The sequence below is a fragment of the Falco cherrug genome, chromosome 5, assembly GCF_023634085.1.
Source record: "Falco cherrug isolate bFalChe1 chromosome 5, bFalChe1.pri, whole genome shotgun sequence".
Classification (NCBI taxonomy): Eukaryota; Metazoa; Chordata; class Aves; order Falconiformes; family Falconidae; genus Falco; species Falco cherrug.
In genome coordinates, this window is record NC_073701.1 from 69,127,506 (window position 1) to 69,148,630 (window position 21,125).

The 21,125-nt window shown below is 42.9% G+C and overlaps 1 protein-coding gene across 7 annotated transcripts in view; it reads right to left on the reverse strand.

The window, feature by feature from the left end:
* FRMD4A (FERM domain containing 4A) overlaps positions 1-21,125 on the reverse strand; it is a 386,250-nt gene that overhangs the window by 52,998 nt on the left and 312,127 nt on the right. For all 7 annotated transcript variants that reach the window (XM_055710530.1, XM_055710531.1, XM_055710532.1 and 4 more), the window contains 4 exons: positions 16,051-16,134; positions 9,354-9,419; positions 9,078-9,135; positions 7,191-7,277 (listed from right to left, as the gene is read on the reverse strand). In XM_055710530.1, coding sequence (XP_055566505.1) covers positions 7,191-7,277; positions 9,078-9,135; positions 9,354-9,419; positions 16,051-16,134 — 295 coding nt within the window. The remainder of the gene's footprint in view (positions 1-7,190; positions 7,278-9,077; positions 9,136-9,353; positions 9,420-16,050; positions 16,135-21,125) is intronic.

A 21,125-nucleotide genomic window follows, 5' to 3' on the forward strand; every position in this document is an offset into this window, starting at 1 on the left:
GCCTTCTGTTTGGGAAAGACACTGAAGTAAACTTTTACCAGCTTATATAAGAAAGAGAAAAAGTGGTGATAATGACCTATACCTAACTGTTAATTCATCCTGGTTCAGCCATGGCAAATTCCATGCAGCCAAACTCCTTTCGACTTGTTGCGAGCTATGGAGCCTTTGTCTTGCACCACAAAGTTATTGTGCAGGTTAATGGCAGTTTCTTTCTCTGAGTGCTGTGATTTACGCAGCTTGCACCCATACCCAGCTCCTAAAGCTGTGCTGTGTGATACTGACCATGAGCCAGATGGTGAAAGGGATTGGGAACTGGTTGAGGGTAAAAGTGACCACTTTTTTTGGCTGGGTTATGCTGAGCTCTGATCCCTTCTCTGGAGCAGTTTCCTTCCCAGCTGCACAGTTATACCAGCGTGACTGAGGAAGGGGCCCGGGGGAGGAAATAAGAAGCAGTGGTAGGATTGCCATGGGAGAGGAGGGTGGTGAAGGCCACTTCATCTGACACTGCTGCCAAAAGAAATGGTCACTGAATCACAGCCCAGTGGCATGTCTGGCCAAATCCTGTGGAAATCCTGAGTGTCAGGGACAAAATCCTGCTTTCCAGCCCAATGTGCTCTGATCTGATTTATTAATCTCCCAGTGTGCTTGAAAGCTTTTTAGCATAGTGGAGTGCAGTGGTAAAGCATGGAGTAGTGGGTGCTGAAAGGGGAACGGCCTGGTGCTGGATGGTAGGCACCCCAAACCAAGGACAAGCAGCAGCAAAAAAGGTGCAAGTGAGGCCATGGTCTCCTGTGTAACAGGGATGGAATAAGACATTTCAGCAGGTCTTAAACTATGACTGCTCTTCAACAGCCACAGGTCTGTTACTGATATGGAAGGAGACCTCTTTCCATGAGAAGAAATAGCATGGTAAGGAACCTTGCTTTGTATATGTCTCCCTCCTCCAGTGCTCTGCATTTCCAGATACTAATCCAAGACTGAATTACTGCACTATAAAATGAGTTCAACCTGCCGTGACCTGAAGACTGGTTCAGTTTACAGCCAAGTCCATAATCCAAAAAGCATGAAGGATCAGCAATGGGAAGAGAAATAAAAGCGCTCAGCAGAAAGAGTCAGCAGGTAGTCCTTAACAGGCAGCTAATCACAGTGAATAATTTATTACAGCAATGCTACTGAGACTCCACTAGCTTTTAAACCAGTATTTCCTGGAAATGTTTTCTGCTCCTCTTGTATCATTTGTAAATTCTTCCCTGTCTGCAATGTGAAGGTGTTTGCAAAGGTCTTAGGAAATGATGCTGTTCCAAGAAGACCCCAATTAGACACAAGTCCAATACATTGTCTCTGACCCCACTTGATTTTGGATGCTCTAGAGCAGGGGTCCTCAAACTATGGCCCACGGGCCGGATACAGCCCCCCAGGGTCCTCAGTCCAGCCCCCTGTATTTACAGAACCCACTCCCCCACCCCACCCACCCCCACCCCCCGCGCCGGGGGTTGGGGGGGAGACCAAGCAGCCACAGATGACTTCCTGCCACTTAATCTGCGCGCCAGACCCCTGTTTAAAAAGTTTGAGGACCCCTGGTCCAGAGAAAGGCCAGCCCTTTCTGAATATACCCTCTGGCTCAGTGGCATGCCAGTGAGAGGAGCATTGCACAAGATCCATACCTCTGACAACAGAAAACAACTTGCTGCCAAATCAAACACCCTCCTTGGATATGAGGGTTTATAACCCCTCCTAAAATCCTGCTTGAAACAACCAAATCAATGTTAAAACTGGATGGAGGTCACACTTTTAGCCTTATCTTCAACTCTTCTAAGCCCTTGACCTCTATTGTATCACGTGGCAAGGAGTTATAGAAGTGAATTGGGCTCCCTGTAACTGATTTGAATGTCATGTTTCTTTCGCCTGTTTGACTGTCATGATGTTCTGTGATCAGTCAGGATAGAGACCAATTTGTCATCTTTCTCCTCCCCATCATTCATTCATTTCTATACATTTCACATCAATCCCTACTTTATGTTTTTTTAAGTTACTGGTCTGTCATTCCTTCACCACAGGAAGCACAAGTTTAACCACTCCATCAATGCAATTACTGACTCCACAATGCTTCATTATGCCCTAAAGCAGAGAAGATCTCTATTTGTTCTGCAATAAAGCAGCTCTTAATTAGGCTGTCGCTCCTCCTGTGTAAATATCTCATTTTGCCTCTGAATGGGGGAAGTTCACTCCATCTCTTGTTGTTTGGAAAAGACCAAGTGACATCACACAGCAATCTTTTACTTTCTGGACACAATTAATGTGCTGATTACTTTGCTCATGCTTTCAACAAGCAGGTGATTTCTCTCCGATCACACACTTAAAGCTACTGATTTTACATGTGCTTTGTATTGTTTAGTCGGATGGGTCCAACTCTTTTGTTTTTGCACATTTGAATGAGAATTCAATCTGTTACCTTGCTTTGGATTCAAAATGATACTACAAATTGAATTCCTTTGTAGTGAGAATCCATAGAGCTTTGTGGAGACCTTATGGCAATGGACAGAGTATTTTCATAGCATGCTTCATTTCCTCTCAGAAAAAGGATAACACTAGGAAGAAATGGCAGAAACTGATGTTTGACTGTCACAAGAAAAGTCTTTGTCAAGCTACATTCACAGCCAAATTTTGGGATGCCTCACATTTTATCTTATTTCCAAAAGTCTTTATTCCCTTTGTGTTCTCTACAGTCAACCAGAGAAAGTAAACACTGGTAATATTTGAGTCTGAGAAAAAAGGCTCACTTTAAGTTTCATTGCCACTAGACTTCTGTACAAGAAAATGGGATAACACTACACAGAGGTATTTCTTGCAAAGCAACCAAACACTACCAGACTCTCCTTTAATGTCCTGCTATTTTTAGTGATAAGTTAAACAATTTCTCTGTCTATTTATTTGCCATATGGAAGTTCTTTGGTTGACTGTTAATCATTCACTCTTCAGCTTGGAGTTAATTGTTTACTAACTGTTAAGCTGTGTGCCCTAAAGATGCCTTTGGGCTCTTAAATCGGTGGGAATATCTCACTAGAACAACAGAGGTATGCCTAATGCTACTACAACTGCTTGAGCATGCAGGTCTCACAGCTCCTGGCTATGCCACTTCTACTTCAGGTACAGGTCTCTTGGGATGGAGTGGAGTTACATCCCTACCTGCTGGTTAAAATGGACAAACACCACTCACAGACAACATAGTCACACAGGGGGGCTGCAGTGCCTTGCTCTTTCTTTCCAATTGCTCTGCAATGTAAGCAAAAAACCCCCTAATTACCCTTTGAAAACGATGGTTTTGGTCACTAAAGCCTCAGGGGCTTGTGGGAGAACGGTGCTGGTGCACACTCTCTGAAGACCTGATTCCAAAGAGCTTGCCTTGTTTTATCATGAATATTGGGTGGTGCTGACCCAAGATGAGCACAGCCCAGCAGGACAAAGACTCCTTTTTGTTGTGCTTTTTCAAGTCACACTGAGCCTTGAAGGACCTTTTCTCTCCACAGGGAGCTAAGCCTGACATAGAGGGAGATGGATTCTGCCCATCCTGGATGCTGTGTGCTACTGCTACACAAATGACACTCGTTCTGCAAGCTGCTACTAAACTTCCAGAGTGCCTCAGGATATGGTTAGCAGGACAGCAGCCATCTTCCTACACTTGGTACTTCCTTCTTCTTGTTCAGCTGCAGTGATGGATTTTGTGAAGTCTACCAAAACTTTTGGATTTATTTAATACTTAAGAATGAACGGCTATCAGACCATAACCGATATGGACCAAATCTGGGTTCAAATAGGCAACATTCAAGAAGAAGCCTTTGGCAGGGCTTGCTGAGTCTGTGAGCTAGCCCCTGAACATACAGCAGAAAAACAGAAGGGAGAACGATAAGCCTCAGAGTGATGGCTTTGGGGAGCTTCAGGGCTTCCACAGAATTCAAGCATAGGCAGGAGGGAACATAAAAATAGGAGCACAGAGTCGAGTTAGTCTCTGCAACCCAGTGCAAGCTGCATTCCAGTTTAATAGCCCTGCATTCCCATCTGAACCACCTCAGAGTAGGTGCCAGATACCCATCTCAGCTGCATCCCCAGTAATGCTGGAGGTCTGGAGGACTTATGCCTGAGTGAGAATAGTGCAAGCAAGATCAGGTTCTGGCCCTGTGTCAGCCTCAATTCTCCTCTCTGGATTCATCCAACTTGCTGACAAACCTAGTTAGTTTTCTAGAGACACATGGCTGATTTACTCCAGCAATTTAATAAAAATGTGGTTTTGACTGACTGCTAATGGGATCGCCTGAGATAGGCTCAGCTGCTTAGTGTAGGTTACAGTTTTACTTGCAAACACAATAAGCATGGAAATCTATCTAGGATGACATATAGGAAAACATTACAATCTCTCCTATAAGATGAGCAAGGTTTTTATATGCATTTAATATAAATGTCTTGGTTTCAGCTGCTTTCTTGCTACAATTTTCTGCTTATGTTTCTTCCAGGGAGATTTATTTTTCCATTGTAATTTTTCAATTTGTTTCTGGCACAGGCAATGTGCAAGAACAAAATAATAAAGATAGGAAAAGACATAATCTCTTTCCTCCTCACCCCCTAATTTTACCTTGCAGAAAGTTCACTAAGGTTTACCCCTCCCCTTTGCACAGCAAAGACTTGATCCAGCCCATGCTGGTATGGTGAAATGAATCAGATACTACAGTAAGCTTTCAGATACTAGTGGTATGAAGTGCAATTTTACAATCTAATTAGCAGAGGATTAAACATTGCACCTTGCTGAGGCAGTTAAGCTGCTCTCGCCAGAGGGGTTTTACCACCTGTGTAGGGTAAGAAGTCTTTTTATTTGCTCTACAGAGGGTAAAAGCACTCCGTGGGGAACTAATGAAGCCCCAGCCACCCTGTGCAACTCCTGTCCCTGATCTAGGCTGTGCATTTTGGAATAGCTCTGCCAACAGACAGCTATTCCAAATAGAACTGCTCATCTAGGCTGGCTTTTCACTGCCGTGGTCTCTGGATTATGGCAATGGACAAATTCTAGCCAGAAATTCCTGCTTTCCCTTCCCAACCAACCTTCCCTCCCATATTTATGACCACTTCTGATAAGCCACAGAAGTTCTCTGTGGTTTATTCATAAGGCAGTACCATTGTTTTGGGTCTCCTGGATAATTTGCTGAGACAAAAAAAAGAAAAAATCCCAATAAAGAGAAAACTGGCACCCTATTTTTTAGGGTTACACTTGCAGAAAAAAGGTAGGAGATACTTACAGCCCCTGATTTGAGGAGCAATGTGAGAGTTAGAGGTAGGTTATTGGGGACACAGAGAAGCTGGCCAAGATGTTATCAAGCTCTAAAACCAGTGCTACAGACCAGATCACCTTGAGCAGCTGAGAAGCAAAGTAGGGAAGCTGAGAAAGAAGGCTTGACCCTTCCATGGAAATGTCTGTCTCCTCTCATGCAGTCAGAGTAGCTGACCTCTTTTCTTCTTTCTTCCGATGCTCTCCACCAACCCTCTCATCCCATCAGGGTTGATAACAATTGCTATAGCTTGTCAATGGCTGAGTCCTGTCATGGCAGGGCATTAGTTTCCTCCCAATAAGTTTCTATTGCTAAGACTGACTTTGGAAGGCATTTTTTAAGGACATGTCTTCCCTGGGAGGTTGGCACTAATGGAGATATGTGGGTGCAAACACCCAGTCTAGGCATGTTTTAATAAAGCCTAGGCATTGTCACGTGTGAGTATGGCTTGCCCTGCAGGTAATGATTGATCCCAAACAGATGTGTCTTTTAGAGCACAGATGCTCTGGGAAGACCTCCTTACTCCCCTCATCCTTTCCTTCCATGAATAAAAAGCCTCATTAATAGCCTTTGATAAATAAAAGGCCAATCAGTGCACCTATTGTCTCCTGCTGCCTCCTTAAGCAGTTCTGTTTTCTACCAAAACCTTGATTCTAGTTTATTTTAATAGAAGATGCTATCTGTGAGCACCAGGCAGTGTCCAACTTGAATGTGATCAGGGGAAGTGAAAGAAAGGGAGGGGGGACCTTGGCACAGTGACAGTGCCAAGAGAAATGCAATACATTAATTCAGCACGGAAGCATTTGCATCCATGGAAGAACAGCCTAGTTGCTCCAAATCATCCAGTTCTGCAGTCTGCAAACAAGCCTGAAACCTTGCCTCCTGATGTCTCCATGGGTTTGCAGTACAACAAACACTGTTGCTAACAGACCGCGCATGCCCACCTGCAGGGCATGTGCTCAGAGATGAGCTTTTTTCTATTAGATGGCATCCTAGGTAGGAAAATCAGAACACATGGGTCCGCCTAGTAGGATGAGCTCAGGGGATCAAAACCTTCCTCCTCCCAAAGGAACAGGACATTCTGTAGCTGGATTTCTCAAAGATAATTTGGAAGGACTGAGACAAATCCCGATTTTCAGGTGCACTGAAAGGTTCACTAAAAATAGTAATAAAGAGACCAGAATGGCTAGTTATCACTGACCAAGCTCTAGTTTTGTGATCAGATCGATGCATGCCATGTCTGATTTGTGAACTGTTTCAGAGTAAAGTTCCTAAATAAATCAATGGGAACAAACTTTTTAATGCTTTTTTTTTAGGCATATGATGACCGTTCTCTTTCACTGCTAGCTGGGCATTTAACTCTTCAGTTAGTAAAATTGTTGCTTATCAAATGTAATGCTGCTTCTGGGAAAATTATGCAAATCTGTAATAAATGTAACGTAATAAATGGGAGATTTCCTGTCTCTTCTCCCCTCTCTCTTTCAGATCACTTATGGCTTGACAATATGCTATCAGGGGCTGGCTGAACACCCTCAGTACCACCATAGCCAGTGGATGGAAGGCCTCCAGCACCTGAGACGATCAGTTTTTCAGTTCCCATTTATCTCTTATGAACCACACACAAAAGAAGCATAAGTTGCAAGATTAAGCGTTATTCGCTGCCCCCCCCCCGCCCCCTCCATACCACGACATTTAATAAATTAAGAGCTACTTTTGCCTGCTAATTCTTTGCAGACATTCAGACAACTTTGGGAGAAAATTAACATCCTTCAAAATCATGTGAATCAATGCCAGCATTTGGCATACATCACACCCTCAAACTGAGCTGTCACATGCGTGGCAAGCCCAGACCTTGACAGAGAAGTAAACACTTACTTTTCTTGGTTTCACTTTGTCATGGTAGTCATATTGAAAAATCCCCTTGTAGCTAAGTCCTAACCACCAAGGAATTCCCTGCTTGTCCTGGAAGAGAAAACAGAGGGAGTTATATTGAATGGAATGGGGAAATGCTGGAGATTTCCTAGGTTGTTATTTAAGGTGAAAATTTGTTTCTAAGCAGTATCTTTGAATGTCATGGGTGTAGTTAAATTTACCCCTGCTGAATTTCCTCATCACAAAGTGCCATGGTGTTTAGGAGAGATCTGTTTCATTTTTGGCCATGACACATAAAACCATTTAAAATGCATCACATATGATCAAGTTACTCAAAATGTGGCCAGGGGAGGTGAGGAGGTTTGACATGGGTCCTTTGTGCAGTCAGTGGTGCATCTTCTTTCTCTTCCCTGTAAATTATTCAGTCTGAACACTCAGTCTGGAGAGGAAGGAGAGTGAATCACCCAGCTGACTTGAATTATGTGGAGGGATTTTAGCATTAATCTTGAAAATGCAGCAGTAATGTGATCTGAGAGCTACCAAGTGATAAGGTCTGACAGGCTCAGACCCAACTGCTTTGTGTCTGAGTGCAATAAAATGGCCTTATGGAGTAATGGCTGATATCTGATACCAGCCTCTCTGCAATTTACTGAACTGGAGTCCTCAATGAAATTACATTTGTTCTGTTAATGTGATAGAGGATGGCAGGGTAAAATGCAACAAAACCAAAACCCCCACATCAGGTAGAAGCAAAACCTATTATGTGTGATATTTGCTGCCTCATTGCTGCTCACTGGTACTTATTGATCATGGGGAATTCACTGGCATAGCTCTCAAGTGTTTGCAGGCGTGAACACCCAGCCCAATCCATTAGATCTTCCTTGTTGTAAAACAGTCCAAGAGATTTGGATGCAAAGGGTGCTGGAGGGATCCTGCTCTCTGGTAAAAGAAGAGGCTAATGTTTTTTGCAAAATGCTGTAACACATTAGCAGGAATAGACTAGAAACGCATCTCCCTGAGACAGATACTGTCAGATATCCGTGCTTTTATAGTACCCCATGTGTGCAAGACATTACAGATATATTAAAAACCATAGGATCTCTGCAGAGAGATAATGATGAAATGCATCAAAACTTCAGGGGTGATAAATGAGAGCCTATGCTCCAGGGAGTGTGGATCTAGCTTTATTTATATGTTTATTGATCTCTCTACTTAAAAAAAATAACAATCTTACAGAGCTGGTCAGGCAGGGAAGTAATAATAATATGAGACTGGAAGATTTGGTGATAAATCATCAGACAAAAGAAATGAGGGATTTTGTGAATACCTGCATGAAAACCACATGGGTAGAAGCAAAGAGCTGTTTGAGGAATGGAATGTGTTATCTCTAGAGTGTGGGACAATGATTTGGCATTAAAAATATGTATTGTAGCTGTGTCAACCTACTTATATCTCAAGTGAAGGGAGCTGCAGTCTGCAGGTCATGCCTGGCCCTAGTTAGCTGCTTATGGATCTGCCGGCTGGGAAAAGTCTGACCTCCTGGGACTACAAAAAGTAGTGAGACATCGAGTCTGCCAGCAATGTGGCTGGCTTGTCCCTTTGGTGCTGGTTCACTGGCATCACCAGAGCTTGCTGCTGCTTTTATGCTGAACACCTCCAGCACAATAGGACTGCAAGAGTTTTATCTCCAAGAACACAATTTTCCTCTTTGGACCTGTCTTTACCAAACATTCACTACACAGTTGAAATGTTTATCCTACCACAGGAAGTGAAAAAAGACTTTAGTAGTAGTGTATTGTATTCTGAAAGCAGGATGGTTACTTGTGTCACTCATGTTCCCCCTCCAACAACAGTTTAATTCAATAAATGTCCCTTTTTTGTTGCACGTACCTTTACTGCATAATAATGCACTCCGTATGTTGGGAGGGACTCTACAATGCTCATGTAACTGCAAAAGAACACATAAAAGAATAACATGTCTGAGAAGCTGACAGGATGATCTCAAAAAACCGGCATTAATAAATAAATAAATAAATAAGGACATAAATACTTCAAAATAAAGCATTAGATGAGATGGGAGGCATAGTTACATACTGTATTTAACAGTCCAGTATAAATATTTTCCAGTAAAAAAAGGTCACAAAAAATCACTCTTATTTCACTTACTTCACAATTGCTTGACCTCTTGTCTGACCATTTAGTTTCTTGTAATGTTCAATGACTCGATCCTCACTGGAAAGGAAGAAATTAGATGCTTTATAAAACGGCAGTATCATGACTGAAAATCTTGCCAAAAGGTGAAGAGGTACTTCTGTTAGCACAACTACTGAGGGAATCAAAATATGCCAAGCAAACATGTTAGATGAAGGGATTTGATGGAGCCCAGGGTAAAAAAAGGGGATCCACAGACTGAGAATAAAAATGGTTTTCTAAAAGTTGGTTTTTTGAAAAAAACTTTTTTTACTCACAAACATGGTATCTCTTTATACAGACTTTTGCCTCTTTGCATTACCTTCCTTATCTACAAATGATGCCCATGATACTACATTGTGTGGCAATCAGATGTATGTTGGAGCTGCTCAAGCTCTGCTTCACTCTACCTGGTACAACTTCTTTCCAAGCCCACCATGTTCTCTGAAAGCTAGCAAAGCTTTCAGAAACTGGTGGCCAGTAATAGCCCTAAGTTTACTTAGTAGTCACAGATTACTCCTCACTGCAGCTGCACAAAACCATGTACAGGAGCCCTAGTGGAAGTACTCTGGAGAAACCTCTCCCAGCAACGAGTTAAATTCCTCGTGTACACAGAGGCAATGTCTGTAACAGCAGGTTAAACAGTGGCATGGAATGTTTGCAGGGCACTCAGACTTGGGTCCCTTTACTGTTAAAGTACTGATGTGCCTTTACTTCTCCCCACCTGGCACTGCATAAGCTTCCTGGAGTACCAAAGTGTCTATCTAATGCCATCATGCTGCACATGGTTTAAGGCTAAGCCAATATGAACTGGCATTCCTCCCTCCCTGCATTTCCCAGGTCCAGCTGGGGCCTCTAATAAGGCCTTTAAAGGCAGCCACAGGGTTGTCCACCATGCGGTAATCTTTCCCCAGGCAGAGCTGAAGCTGATTTTATTGCTAGACAGTGTGAAGGAGCACAGCAGTGTGGGGTAGTCTGGTAGGTGACCTCACCACAGCTGTCAGAGATGCCCATGGGGACTTCTGTGGAAAACTGCAAAGTGTTTCACTAGCTCTGCTACCACGACTGTTTGCTCATTGCTGCCTTCCCCATATGCGTCCTTGTGCCAGAGAGATCTGTGTGGAGCAGAATATCTTATAGGAAGAAGTTCCCCTGCCCCTGCTAGGCACAACCTTCATAATGCCCTCAGTGATGTCACAGGCAGACGCCACACAGAGCCTGCTGTGACATCACACAGAGGATGTTCTGTTCTGTGACATCACAATGAGGACAAACTGCACCGTGACATGAAAGACAAGATGTGCTATGCACAGATGGGGCACGAGGCCTGGCACAGAGGAGGTGAGGACTGTGCATCCATCCCTGGTAATGCAGGGAGGAAGGGAGAGGACCAGAAACACCAGTGTGGACAGCACAGAGCAATTCAAGTAGGTCTCTTGGGTTGTCAGCAGAGCCAGGTGTTCCCCCACAAACCTGTCATTTGTCTGAGAGTAATTGCTTTCCTTACCAAGTGATTTCTCCCACTCATCCTGCACAAAAAAAGGGGCTTTTTGGGGGGACAAGGAGAAGTAATGTCCCACCAGCAGGTCATAGCAGGTAAGTATGCTGAGTCAGTAACAAATTACACAGGTAAAGGAATGGTCCAGCTCCCCCATCGAATCACTCAGAATAATTTTAATGCTTAGAAAATTATCTGTAAGCTGTAAATTCAACAGCTATGAAACCATATTACAGCCCACTGATCCAAGCAAGTACCACAGATGTTGTCATGCACAGGAAGGCAGAGCCCGGGTCTCCTGCCATGATTTTCATAAACGGGATTACTTTTGGAGCAATAACTGAATTACATGAGTGTTCAGTACTGGAAGATCTCCAAAAAACATCATTCTTAATAAAAATGATAGACAGAGAGGGCTTACAGCCCTTTGAAATTACCTCTTAAAACTATGATTACATGTGCATGCAATTCCTCTCTGTCTCAGACAGGAACAAACCAGGAATGACTTGTCAGAAAAAAATGGAGTTTCTCCAGTGGAAAACACTCTTAGCTTTGGTTTCCACTCTGTACAGTTTATTGTACAGATCAAACTCTCATATTGATGCCATTCAAGGAAAGGATAAATGTACCTACATGCTGATTACCTAATGTGATTCCAGATGTGCTCTGCCTTCTTACAAATGATTATTATAAAATAATGAATACGTTCCCAGACCATACTCCTTGGGTAGGGAACCCAATTGATGCCTCATTTCTTTCAAAAGGACAGATAAGATGTCAGGGAGCTGTCCTGAACAGTGGGATAAATAACGTTATGTTCTCAATCCATACTAAAAGATGTGGGACAGTCCCAGGTCTACCCAGTTCTCATAAACAAACACTATGCCTTCACTGCTCTGTTAGGATGCTGATGATCTTCCTTTCCATTGTTTAATGTTTTGAGGTCTACAGATGTTAAGTGCCAGATAAATATCATCCTTGTTTCCTCTTTCTTTTGGACAAAATAAAGCCTGAATTATCAATCCAGCCATGAATAACAGTGGGATCTGCTGCCTTTCACCTTTCTGCAACACTCGGCTAGTCATGCTTTGGGGAAAGAAACAGATAGTCCAGAGCACAATCAATGAGATTTGTTTCAGATGGATTCCTTGGGAGGAGGTTACTGTGGCTTCTCTCCGCTGACAGCAAAGGGAGCTGAGGGCACCCAGCTCAGATGGAGAGGTCTACACTGAAGAAATGTTCATAGTCAGATGAATCCCACCCCAGCTGCATGACAGTCGCTCCTCTATGTTCTTTGAACTTCCTTTTCATTCCCACTGCCCTGTGCAAGAAGGATCATCCAGCACAGAGGTCACTTTCTGCCTCCAGCTCTGGGACAGAGAGGTAAGTCCAACATGTGCTAGGGAAAACAAGCAAAACCATTCATGGGTCAGAAGGAGCATTAGCAGAGCTTAGAAACATTCTCCCCTATCATTTCAGCTGTTCATCTCCGAGTGGCTGCCATGCTGCTATTGACAGCTGGGAGAGTGCTGGGACACTGCCTGGACCACCAGCTGATGTCTCCTCTCCCCCCTGCTCTGGCTTGTTGCTGTGTCAGTGACACAGAAACTCATTCATAATGCTGGGCTGACAGAGGATACTTAAGTAATGTGGAGACAGAGAGGCTGCCGAAACACTACTGTCTGTTTGCCAGCTCATAAAACATTCCCCCAAAGCTGCAAAAATTAATAGATGGATGATATCCTTCAGCAGACAACTCTGATAAAGATCATTAGAACTACCAAGAAATCCCTCTTGTCCCAGCAGCTTACAGAACTTGATGGCAGACAACTTGCAAGCAAATGCAGGGCCAGAGTTTCTCATCATCAGATCCAGATTTTCAAAGGCAATTGTTTCCCCCCTCTCTTCCCAGTACACTGAGCTGTTTCAAACAGCTGTCCACTCATTGTTCCTTACTGTTCTGTTTCTAACCTGATTTGTTCATTTTGATTATATTCTTGAACTTACTAATCTCTTTATTTGCAGTCATACACTGTTGTGCTGAAACCCGCAGAGCATCACTTGGGCCAAAGGGACCATGAGCAGGATCAGAGCCTCAGGTCTGTGTTATGTTAGAGAAACTATATAGTGATTTTCAGCTGATATTTTCAGAGGTGGATATTCTGGCAACACTGATGCTTTAGGTTGCTAAAAACAAGTTTGCATTCAGAGTCTGTTGGAACCTGGGAGAAGTCTATCTTTTCCCTGGACTGTTGAATTCCCATTCTAGCACCCATTTTTGTGCTGTTGCATCTCCTTGCCTTCTTACTGACAACCTAGTACTGGGCTGGCTTGCTGGTGAGCATCTGAATTGAGAAAAAATGCAACGACAGTGGCTGGAAAGAGGCACTGTGTGTTAACACATTTTCTAAAGGTTCTCTCCAGTCTCTGTGATTAGTTTTGCATCTAAAATAATAAATACTGTCAGTTGCCATGCATGGGCAAGAGAAATTAAAACTCAGGACCCCAGCTCCTGGGCTGTCTGGGAGGACCAGAATCTCAGCTTTCATTTAAAAGGAAAAAACTCCCAACAAAAATCCCCCCCCCTAAAAAAAAAAAAGCCAACCACAAAAACAAAGCCACCAAAACCCCCCTTCTTGCTTCAGCAGTAATCAGTGATGCTACGAGATGCTTGAGAACAAGATGTACTTCTGATTCTTCTTGATCTGTAGGCAGCTGGAACCAGCAACTTGATATAAAAATTACAACCTTCAACTCTGTTGTGATGCCTACACATCTCCAAGAAGATGTTACAGGGAAGGGAAAGGCCTGCAGCAAGGATATGCAACCAGGAGACTCCATGAAGGTGAAGTGAGAGGCACCAAACTGTGCTGATTCAGCCCTTGCTGCATCTAGGAATCCAGGACTTACCCCACTGGTCCTACTACATTCAATAGGAGCAACAGGCAATGCTTTTTTATGGTGTGGATGGAATGTTTATTTCATGCAGATCTATCATAGTATCTTGCTGAAGGGTATCATAGTATTTACTTGATTATCCATTTTATCACCTCATAGTCCATTTCAGTTGATACAAATAACTAACTAAAGAAATTTACCAATCTCACCTCTAATGTTTTAAATGTTTCTTTCCAGAGTTGGAAATTCACGTGTTACCTTGTTACTGCTTCGGCTAATATTGAAGAACTGCAGCTTAAAACTGATTGCACACAGAAAAGAACAGAATGAAATTTGCATCCAGTATGTAATGTAATCTGGCTGAGATGCAGAAGTGTCAGAAAATACAGTTTTAAAAACCTGCCCTCTTAGATCACTGATGTTTGGTCTGTACTTCAGAGGCTTTTTGTCTGATTCACCAGCAGCCTCTTCTTGAGAACATTCAGTGTTTCACAGGGTGTTTATGAAAAAGCCACCATTAAAAAATAACGAACTACTGATGTATAAGAGGTTCCTGAGACCTGGTTACTGAAGTGAAATCGCAAGGGAGTCACAGGACCGTAGCCACTGGTTTTATTACCCCACTGGCAACAACCAGCTTCCCAACCTGCGACCTGTTCTCAGTCACGTGAGAACTCCCATGAAATTAAGTACAGCTGCAGGAAGTGCTGTACCTTGTGTATAACTAAATACTCACGTTGTGAGTGTGGGGTTTTTACATGGCTCTTCTTGCTTCAGGTGACTCAACATAGGCCAAACCCAGGGAGAGTGTCTTATGGGCAGAGGCAGTCCCAGACCTCACTGAGGTTTCCGAGCAGAAGTCCTTAACATAGGCATGGTGAGTAACACTTGCCAAGAGTGGGGACAGACAGATCCTGATGGGCAGACAGAGCCTGACAGACAGCCTGGGTTGTCACTGCCTTCCTGTGTACAGGCACCATCACAGGTAACTGAAACAAAGGCTATGTGGGCACTTCAATAAGACCTCAGTTCATGTTGCTGCTAAAGGGTCAGGTTTGCCTTTCCCTGTCCATGGCTACTTGTTCACACCACTCTTCTTGTCACGGCTTTTAACTTGAGCTACCAGTCTGTCAGTCAGGCCAGGCCACTGAGCTGGCTGGAAATGTACTGCTTTTCAATGTGTGGATTAGTTTGTGGAAAAAGGAAAGAGATGCTCCAAAGAGGGAGACCATTCTTCTTCCAGTGAAATGACAGCCTACGTTTATAATTTTTCATAAAGATTTGGCTTGGTTCTTAGACAGAAACACCAGGAGACTGTGGTGATGCACAGCTTTTGTGTCAAGTGTTCCTAACCTCAGCCGGGGACCCTGAGTCTCTTCTGAAGCGATTAGCAGACCTCACAGACTGGCTTGGCTATGGCTTGACATGAGGTACAGCTAATTCTGGTATTTAACCATGCTAGGGAAAGTGGATGGCCTTCCTGGCAAAGGGAAGAATTGAGATCACAAACTACAAACTGATTTGTTTCCCCTTGCCATCCTCAGATTACCAAGATGCAGAAATTAAAACAGCAGCAGATAAAGAAGTTCACTCCCACCCTCAGGCTTATAATCTAATGCTTTAAAGGCAAACATGAAACAGGAACAAGCACAAAATCAAGCGAAAGCATCTCCCCGTTAATGAACAGTCTTTTCCCAAATTCTTTCCTATTTGCACAGATAAAAGGAATAGGCAGGGTGGCACAAAGAATCTATGTGTGGGGCATACAAAATTTAATTGTGACCCTGCTCCTACCCTGAATTTAATTTTCAGTGCAATAAAGACAGAGCTCCCAAGCCTCCACCTCCAAACATTACGTAGTTCGTATAAAAGGAGAAATACATCCCTTTTAGTTCAGCTATACCATACAGAGAGGACTTGCAAGATGAAGCTCAATCTCTCAAAAATAACACAGAGAAAAATAACACAGAGAAAAAATAACACAGATGCAAAGTGCTGGGAAAGGAAATGGCACATTAGGCCTCCTGATTTCATCAGGACACTTGCACGTTTACAGTGAATTTTCTGGCCAGACATTACTGCAGCCATATGGCAGACAGGGAAACTGAGGCCCAGGGTGGTAGCTCTGCTTGTGCTGAATCATGCAATGAGTCAGTGGCAGACCCAGAGTGAGAAGGCAGGAATCCCTGCATCCCAGTTCCACTCTCAGACCACTTATTGCCAGAGTCAGGTCCTGCATAAGATACTGCAAAGTTACTCAGCAGAATGATACATTACCAGTAAGCGAGGGAAGGATGCTCCTTCAGCGCTGGTGTTGGAAGGGCTGGCAGCTTCTTTAATTCATTCCTTACAACTTCATTGCTGAAAGACAGTTCAAAAGGAGGATCAGGCTACAAGAAAACCACCACAATATTTGATATGACCTGACCTAGCTGGCAGGCTGCTATGGCTCTACATCTGTTCCTCCTTAACAAAAGGCACTGGGGTTTCCTTTTTCTTCTCTCTTTATTTATTTTATGGCAGCCCAGTTAACATTTTCCCTCTATTATCAAAATTGGAGAGAAGCTCTTCCAGATGGTTATGTTGAAGCACTTCCTACCAGTGACTGGACACAAAAGCCACCATGTCATATTTCATTGAGCAGTGTCCCACAGACATGTTCATATACAGAAAAAAACAAGGGGAAGAGAAGGAAGTGATGCTTTCAGCTGCAATAAAGCATCTTTATCTAAATGCCTTACAACCTGCTGAAAAAAATAAGGATGTGCTTCCTTATCAACACAAGGTGTTCTTAGCCTCATGGCCCAGCGACCTGGCCTTTGCACAAAATCTTCACTGATAAAGACTCCAGCTTGAATTTGTGTCCTGAGACACAAACCCCTCCGTGGGACCAGGCGCAATCGCTTCGCTAACATGCTTCTCCCTGCAACCTCTAGTGGCCGCACCGGCCGGCTGGAGCAGCATCACTGCACAGGGCAGGGAGAGAGAGCACATGAAATGGGAGGCAGATTCTCACAGGTGAAATGAAACCATGGGATTTTCTCCTACAAACCCCAAATGCCTCCCTTCTCACTTTTAAACACACAAGGAATTGTGTGTGCATGAAAAATAAAAAAGCGCTCAAAGGCTTGGGATGGAAGGTGGTGTTGCTGTTACTTTCAAAACTGTAGAAATACACAGCCAAGAGGGTCAGACAGGACACTGAGGAATGCCAAAGAATTAATGTTTATTTGCTCAGTTTCTAATAGCAATATTGTACCCTGCCCTTTATCCTGCCAAAAAGTGTGGCTGTCCTGGAGCTGTGGAAAGTGGTAGTACCTCTTCCAGAGCTCCAGATTTCCCAGCTCACTGGCTTCCCCAGCAGCAGGGCCATTAACCAGCCAGACATGTAGTCTTGGCATTCCCAGCTGTGGACCAGCCATCCCAACATCTGCTAAAGTCCCAGGGGGTCCTTGGATGTTCCAGGTCACCCTGAATTTTGTTTTTGTCTCTGGAACAGTCTGTATGGTGATTTGTGGAGACGTGATATTGCTTCAGATATAAAAATCTTCCCGCAGTATTTTTACATTTGCACATCCCAGCAGAGGCTCTGCCTGAGACCTAGGTGGGTTTGTCTTTGTTGGAGTTTGCAGGTTAATTGCTAGGTTGGGCCACTGGGTAAACCACTAACATAAATCCTGGAGCAGGTATTTTGGGTATGCCTACAAGCATTTATTATCATGCTAGTTCCCTGACAATCCAATTAAGTAGTTTTAAAACAGGACCACCAGCTCTAGTCAAGACAAATCTATGACAGAGATGCCCAAACCTCAATTAGTTTCAAGTTTTGCAGACTGAAGATGTGTAGAACAGCACTTAGAAGAAATGACTAAGGCAACCATTTCCACGCTAAGCACATAGAAAACCACTCAGTAGTACCTCATATGCCAAATCAAATGACTCTTGACAAACAGTGTTTAAAAACTCACTTCTGCCTGAATCCCATGGTCATTTGACTGTCAGATAGATCTTCCTTTGTAAGTGCAAATGCTCAAAAACTATTCAGATTTTTTCTTCCATAGCTGGTAAATACCTGCACAAGTCTGAACAAGAAGCTGCTCTGTTCCATGTTATCTGCTGATCTGGCTGCTCTGTTCTGTGACTGACAGCCTAGAAAACAAGCTGTTGCTGTTTAGAGAGTTTACTGGGTCTGCCCAGAGACGTCTCCTCCACAGCACGTGCGTACTCAGCTCTTACTAAGTTTTTTGACATTTTGAGACTGGGAACAAAAAAACAGAACCCAGCACAATCAGAGCACAAGCAGCAGTCGCTGCCCCTAAGTGAAGATTTTTTTGAGGCTGGCTCCTTGTCGAAGGAAGTTGAGAAATTTCCAAAACTTTTCTGGGAAAACAGAGAGTAATTTCTAAACAGGGACATTCTGAGCCCAGAAAACTGCCAATTAGGGCAAGATTAGTGGCGACTATCTTTGAGAGTCTGGGAAAAGCCTGAATCAGTAATGGCTCCCATAAAGGAGAGGGCTAGCACCAGTCAGTTCCGCCTTTTCTGTTACTGAGGAGCAGAGGTAGCTGTGATAAAAACTCTTTTAAGAATCAGAGAAAAAGGCACTCTGAGTGATGTTATTGGATGACATTAGCATTTCTGCTGAGTACCTAGAAAATATCATTAAGGTAGTGCCTCACAACTTCAAAGCATCAAATTTATTTCAGGTAATCACTTCCAGGAACAAAAAGGCATTTCATTCCATGGTCCATATATTAACTAAGTCTTCTGGCAAAAGACTCATCTCAAGACAAATGAATTTAGACTCCCAAAAGGATGTCAAATCAAGAAAAAGGAAAAAAAATAATGACTTGGGTTGCATTTGAACTAGTGACCATGAGGCCACTTTCCACTTGGCTCCTTTTAGAACACCAAACCTCTTAATTTTTAAAACGTTTCCAGCAGGATCACAAGTGGTTTTGTACTTACTGCCTTTCCCGCACTTTCTAGTGAAATATCTCAGTGTGTTTATTTTATTACTGCATTTAGAAAGTGTTTGTTTAATCCGGTCACTTGTGCTGCATTTATTTTGTATTTCAAAGTGTCCAACCTGCAGGGCTGTTATATATGGAAGGGTCCTTTTGATACAGATTTATTAATACACAGGGGAAATGCTCCAAACACACTTTCTCTGTGTCCTCTAGATCCCTTTATTCCTGCACTGTGGTGGAAATTATAATAATTTAAAATACTGAGTAGCAATGTGAAAACTGAACTGGAAAAGCCATCCGCATGGGTTTCTGAAACCTGGTTAGACATCCAGAAATAAAGTTGACCGACTGGAGGATGGATGTAGAAAACAGAACTCCTGAGTTCTGGTTCTGCCTGTTTTAATGAGTTTTTGCCAAATAAATTAGTCACCACATCTCAGTATTTCTATTTACACATGGGGGTAAAAGGCCTACCTAGCTACTTCATAAGCATTTTGTGAAAAACAAATTTTTGCAAACTGGTTGGATAATTTTGAGCAAGATTATATATGCAGTTGCCTCAGAAAATCCCTACATTCTCCAGTATGTGTAATAACAATGATCAACAACAAAACAAAACTGCAGGTTAGAGTTACTAACTCTTCTCAGCATGGTAATTCGTTCTGTTGAATGAGAGAGGAAATGCAGAGTCTGAGATTCTTGGATTAAATGGTACCATTGGAAGTACAGTGTTTAAGATCTTCTCCATAAGGTTGCAAGAATGCAGCCTGGGCTTCGTAACCCCTTCCTACAATCTACTTGGTTAAATGCCTCTTGGTTACAGAGAAAGAAAAGTAAGCCTGAAAATATGTTAGATTACGATCTGCCCAAATGTTGAAATTATTGTGAAATTCTGCTTAACAGGAAACTGTTCATTTTTTTCTTCCCTTGTTATTCTTTCATATTTTGCTGGGAAATACTTGGAGTTCACTGGAAATATCTCATATTGCTAAACTGGAAGAAATCTAGCAATGAGAACCTGTCTGAAGAACTAGCTGCAGTGGTTCAGGATTTTTTTTTTACTTAGGGTTTTCTCTTTCGCCTGCCCAAACTGAGGACAAATGATCACTATATGGTATTTCCAGCTGCTTTGACACAGATGCTGTGTAAGGCTGAAGAGCTGGATTCTGAACATTTAAAACCAAAGTTAGTGAGTTTCCCAAAGATTTTGGTCAATGCCAGACTGGACTTTAAATCTGATAGGATTAATGTAGGGGAAAAATCTCAACTATCTTAACAATATGCTGTGCTCCCTCCAATATTAGCCAGGGCACCCTGGTTCCTTCCTCTCTGTAGGCCTAAAGAGAGTCACACCTGTAGTATTTGTGTTCATCTGAGGAACTGAAACTTGTCCTGCCCGTGCTGTGCCAACTAAGTGTGACTCAGCTCCCAACTACAAACAAGATTAGCTTGAGCTAATGACCTTTACATCTGTCTGCAGGATAGTAGTTTAGGAGCTTTATACATGTGATTATGTACCTTTGAAGTAAATTTTTTGCAGCTAATATCAAAAAGCACAGATGCAATCTTAAGTGTCCTGTTCAGCCTGAGAATCAGCTGAACAGGAATACTCAATTGTTCTAAATTCAGTGTATGTCCCAGCCTAAATGTAAACCTTTTTCAGTCTTGTCAGCAGAAGCATTTGAGGATTCTCTTAAATGACATGAGAACCACTCTCCTTTAATGCAGAGGACTAGGAACTTCTTAAGGAGAATAAATTTTTATTTTAATTCTAACTGCCTAAATCTGTATCAGCTAAGAGATGTGCCCTTTGTACAACTCTGCCTGCAAAATACTGAGTTGGACCAGTCCACTTAACAGCAAACGCCGAGAAATAGATCTTAGTTATCTAAATGGGTACAGGAGCTCAGGGTTTCTGATGGGCTTGGTTTTGAAATGAAACATACATTAGAAATGGCTTAGTCAAATTGCTCTCTGTAAGTGTCAAACTGATCTGTCAGGGCTGTAGAGGCATCTTAGTTCAAGACAGTTAAGTATGACCTGGGCTGTGTGCTCTCCAGGCTTACCAGACACTGGGCAGTCATTGTGATGCCCAAGTTAGGTGGTACCCCAAGGTGGCAAGAATCAGTAATAAGAGACTCATGCATGATGATGCCCTACCAAAACATGCAGAACATGTTTGAAAAGGCACATAATCCCCTTTTGGGGAAAGGAGAGTACTATGAGCACAGTCATTATTCTGAGGCATGGGTTGATTTCCTTAAAAGCAGCAGTGGGAGCTGCTGTCATTATAGATGCATCAGTTCACAGAGGTAGAAAACTGACTGCTAGAGTTTGTAAGATCAGTTTTTTGAGCTTCTATGATGCCCAAAAAGCAGACTT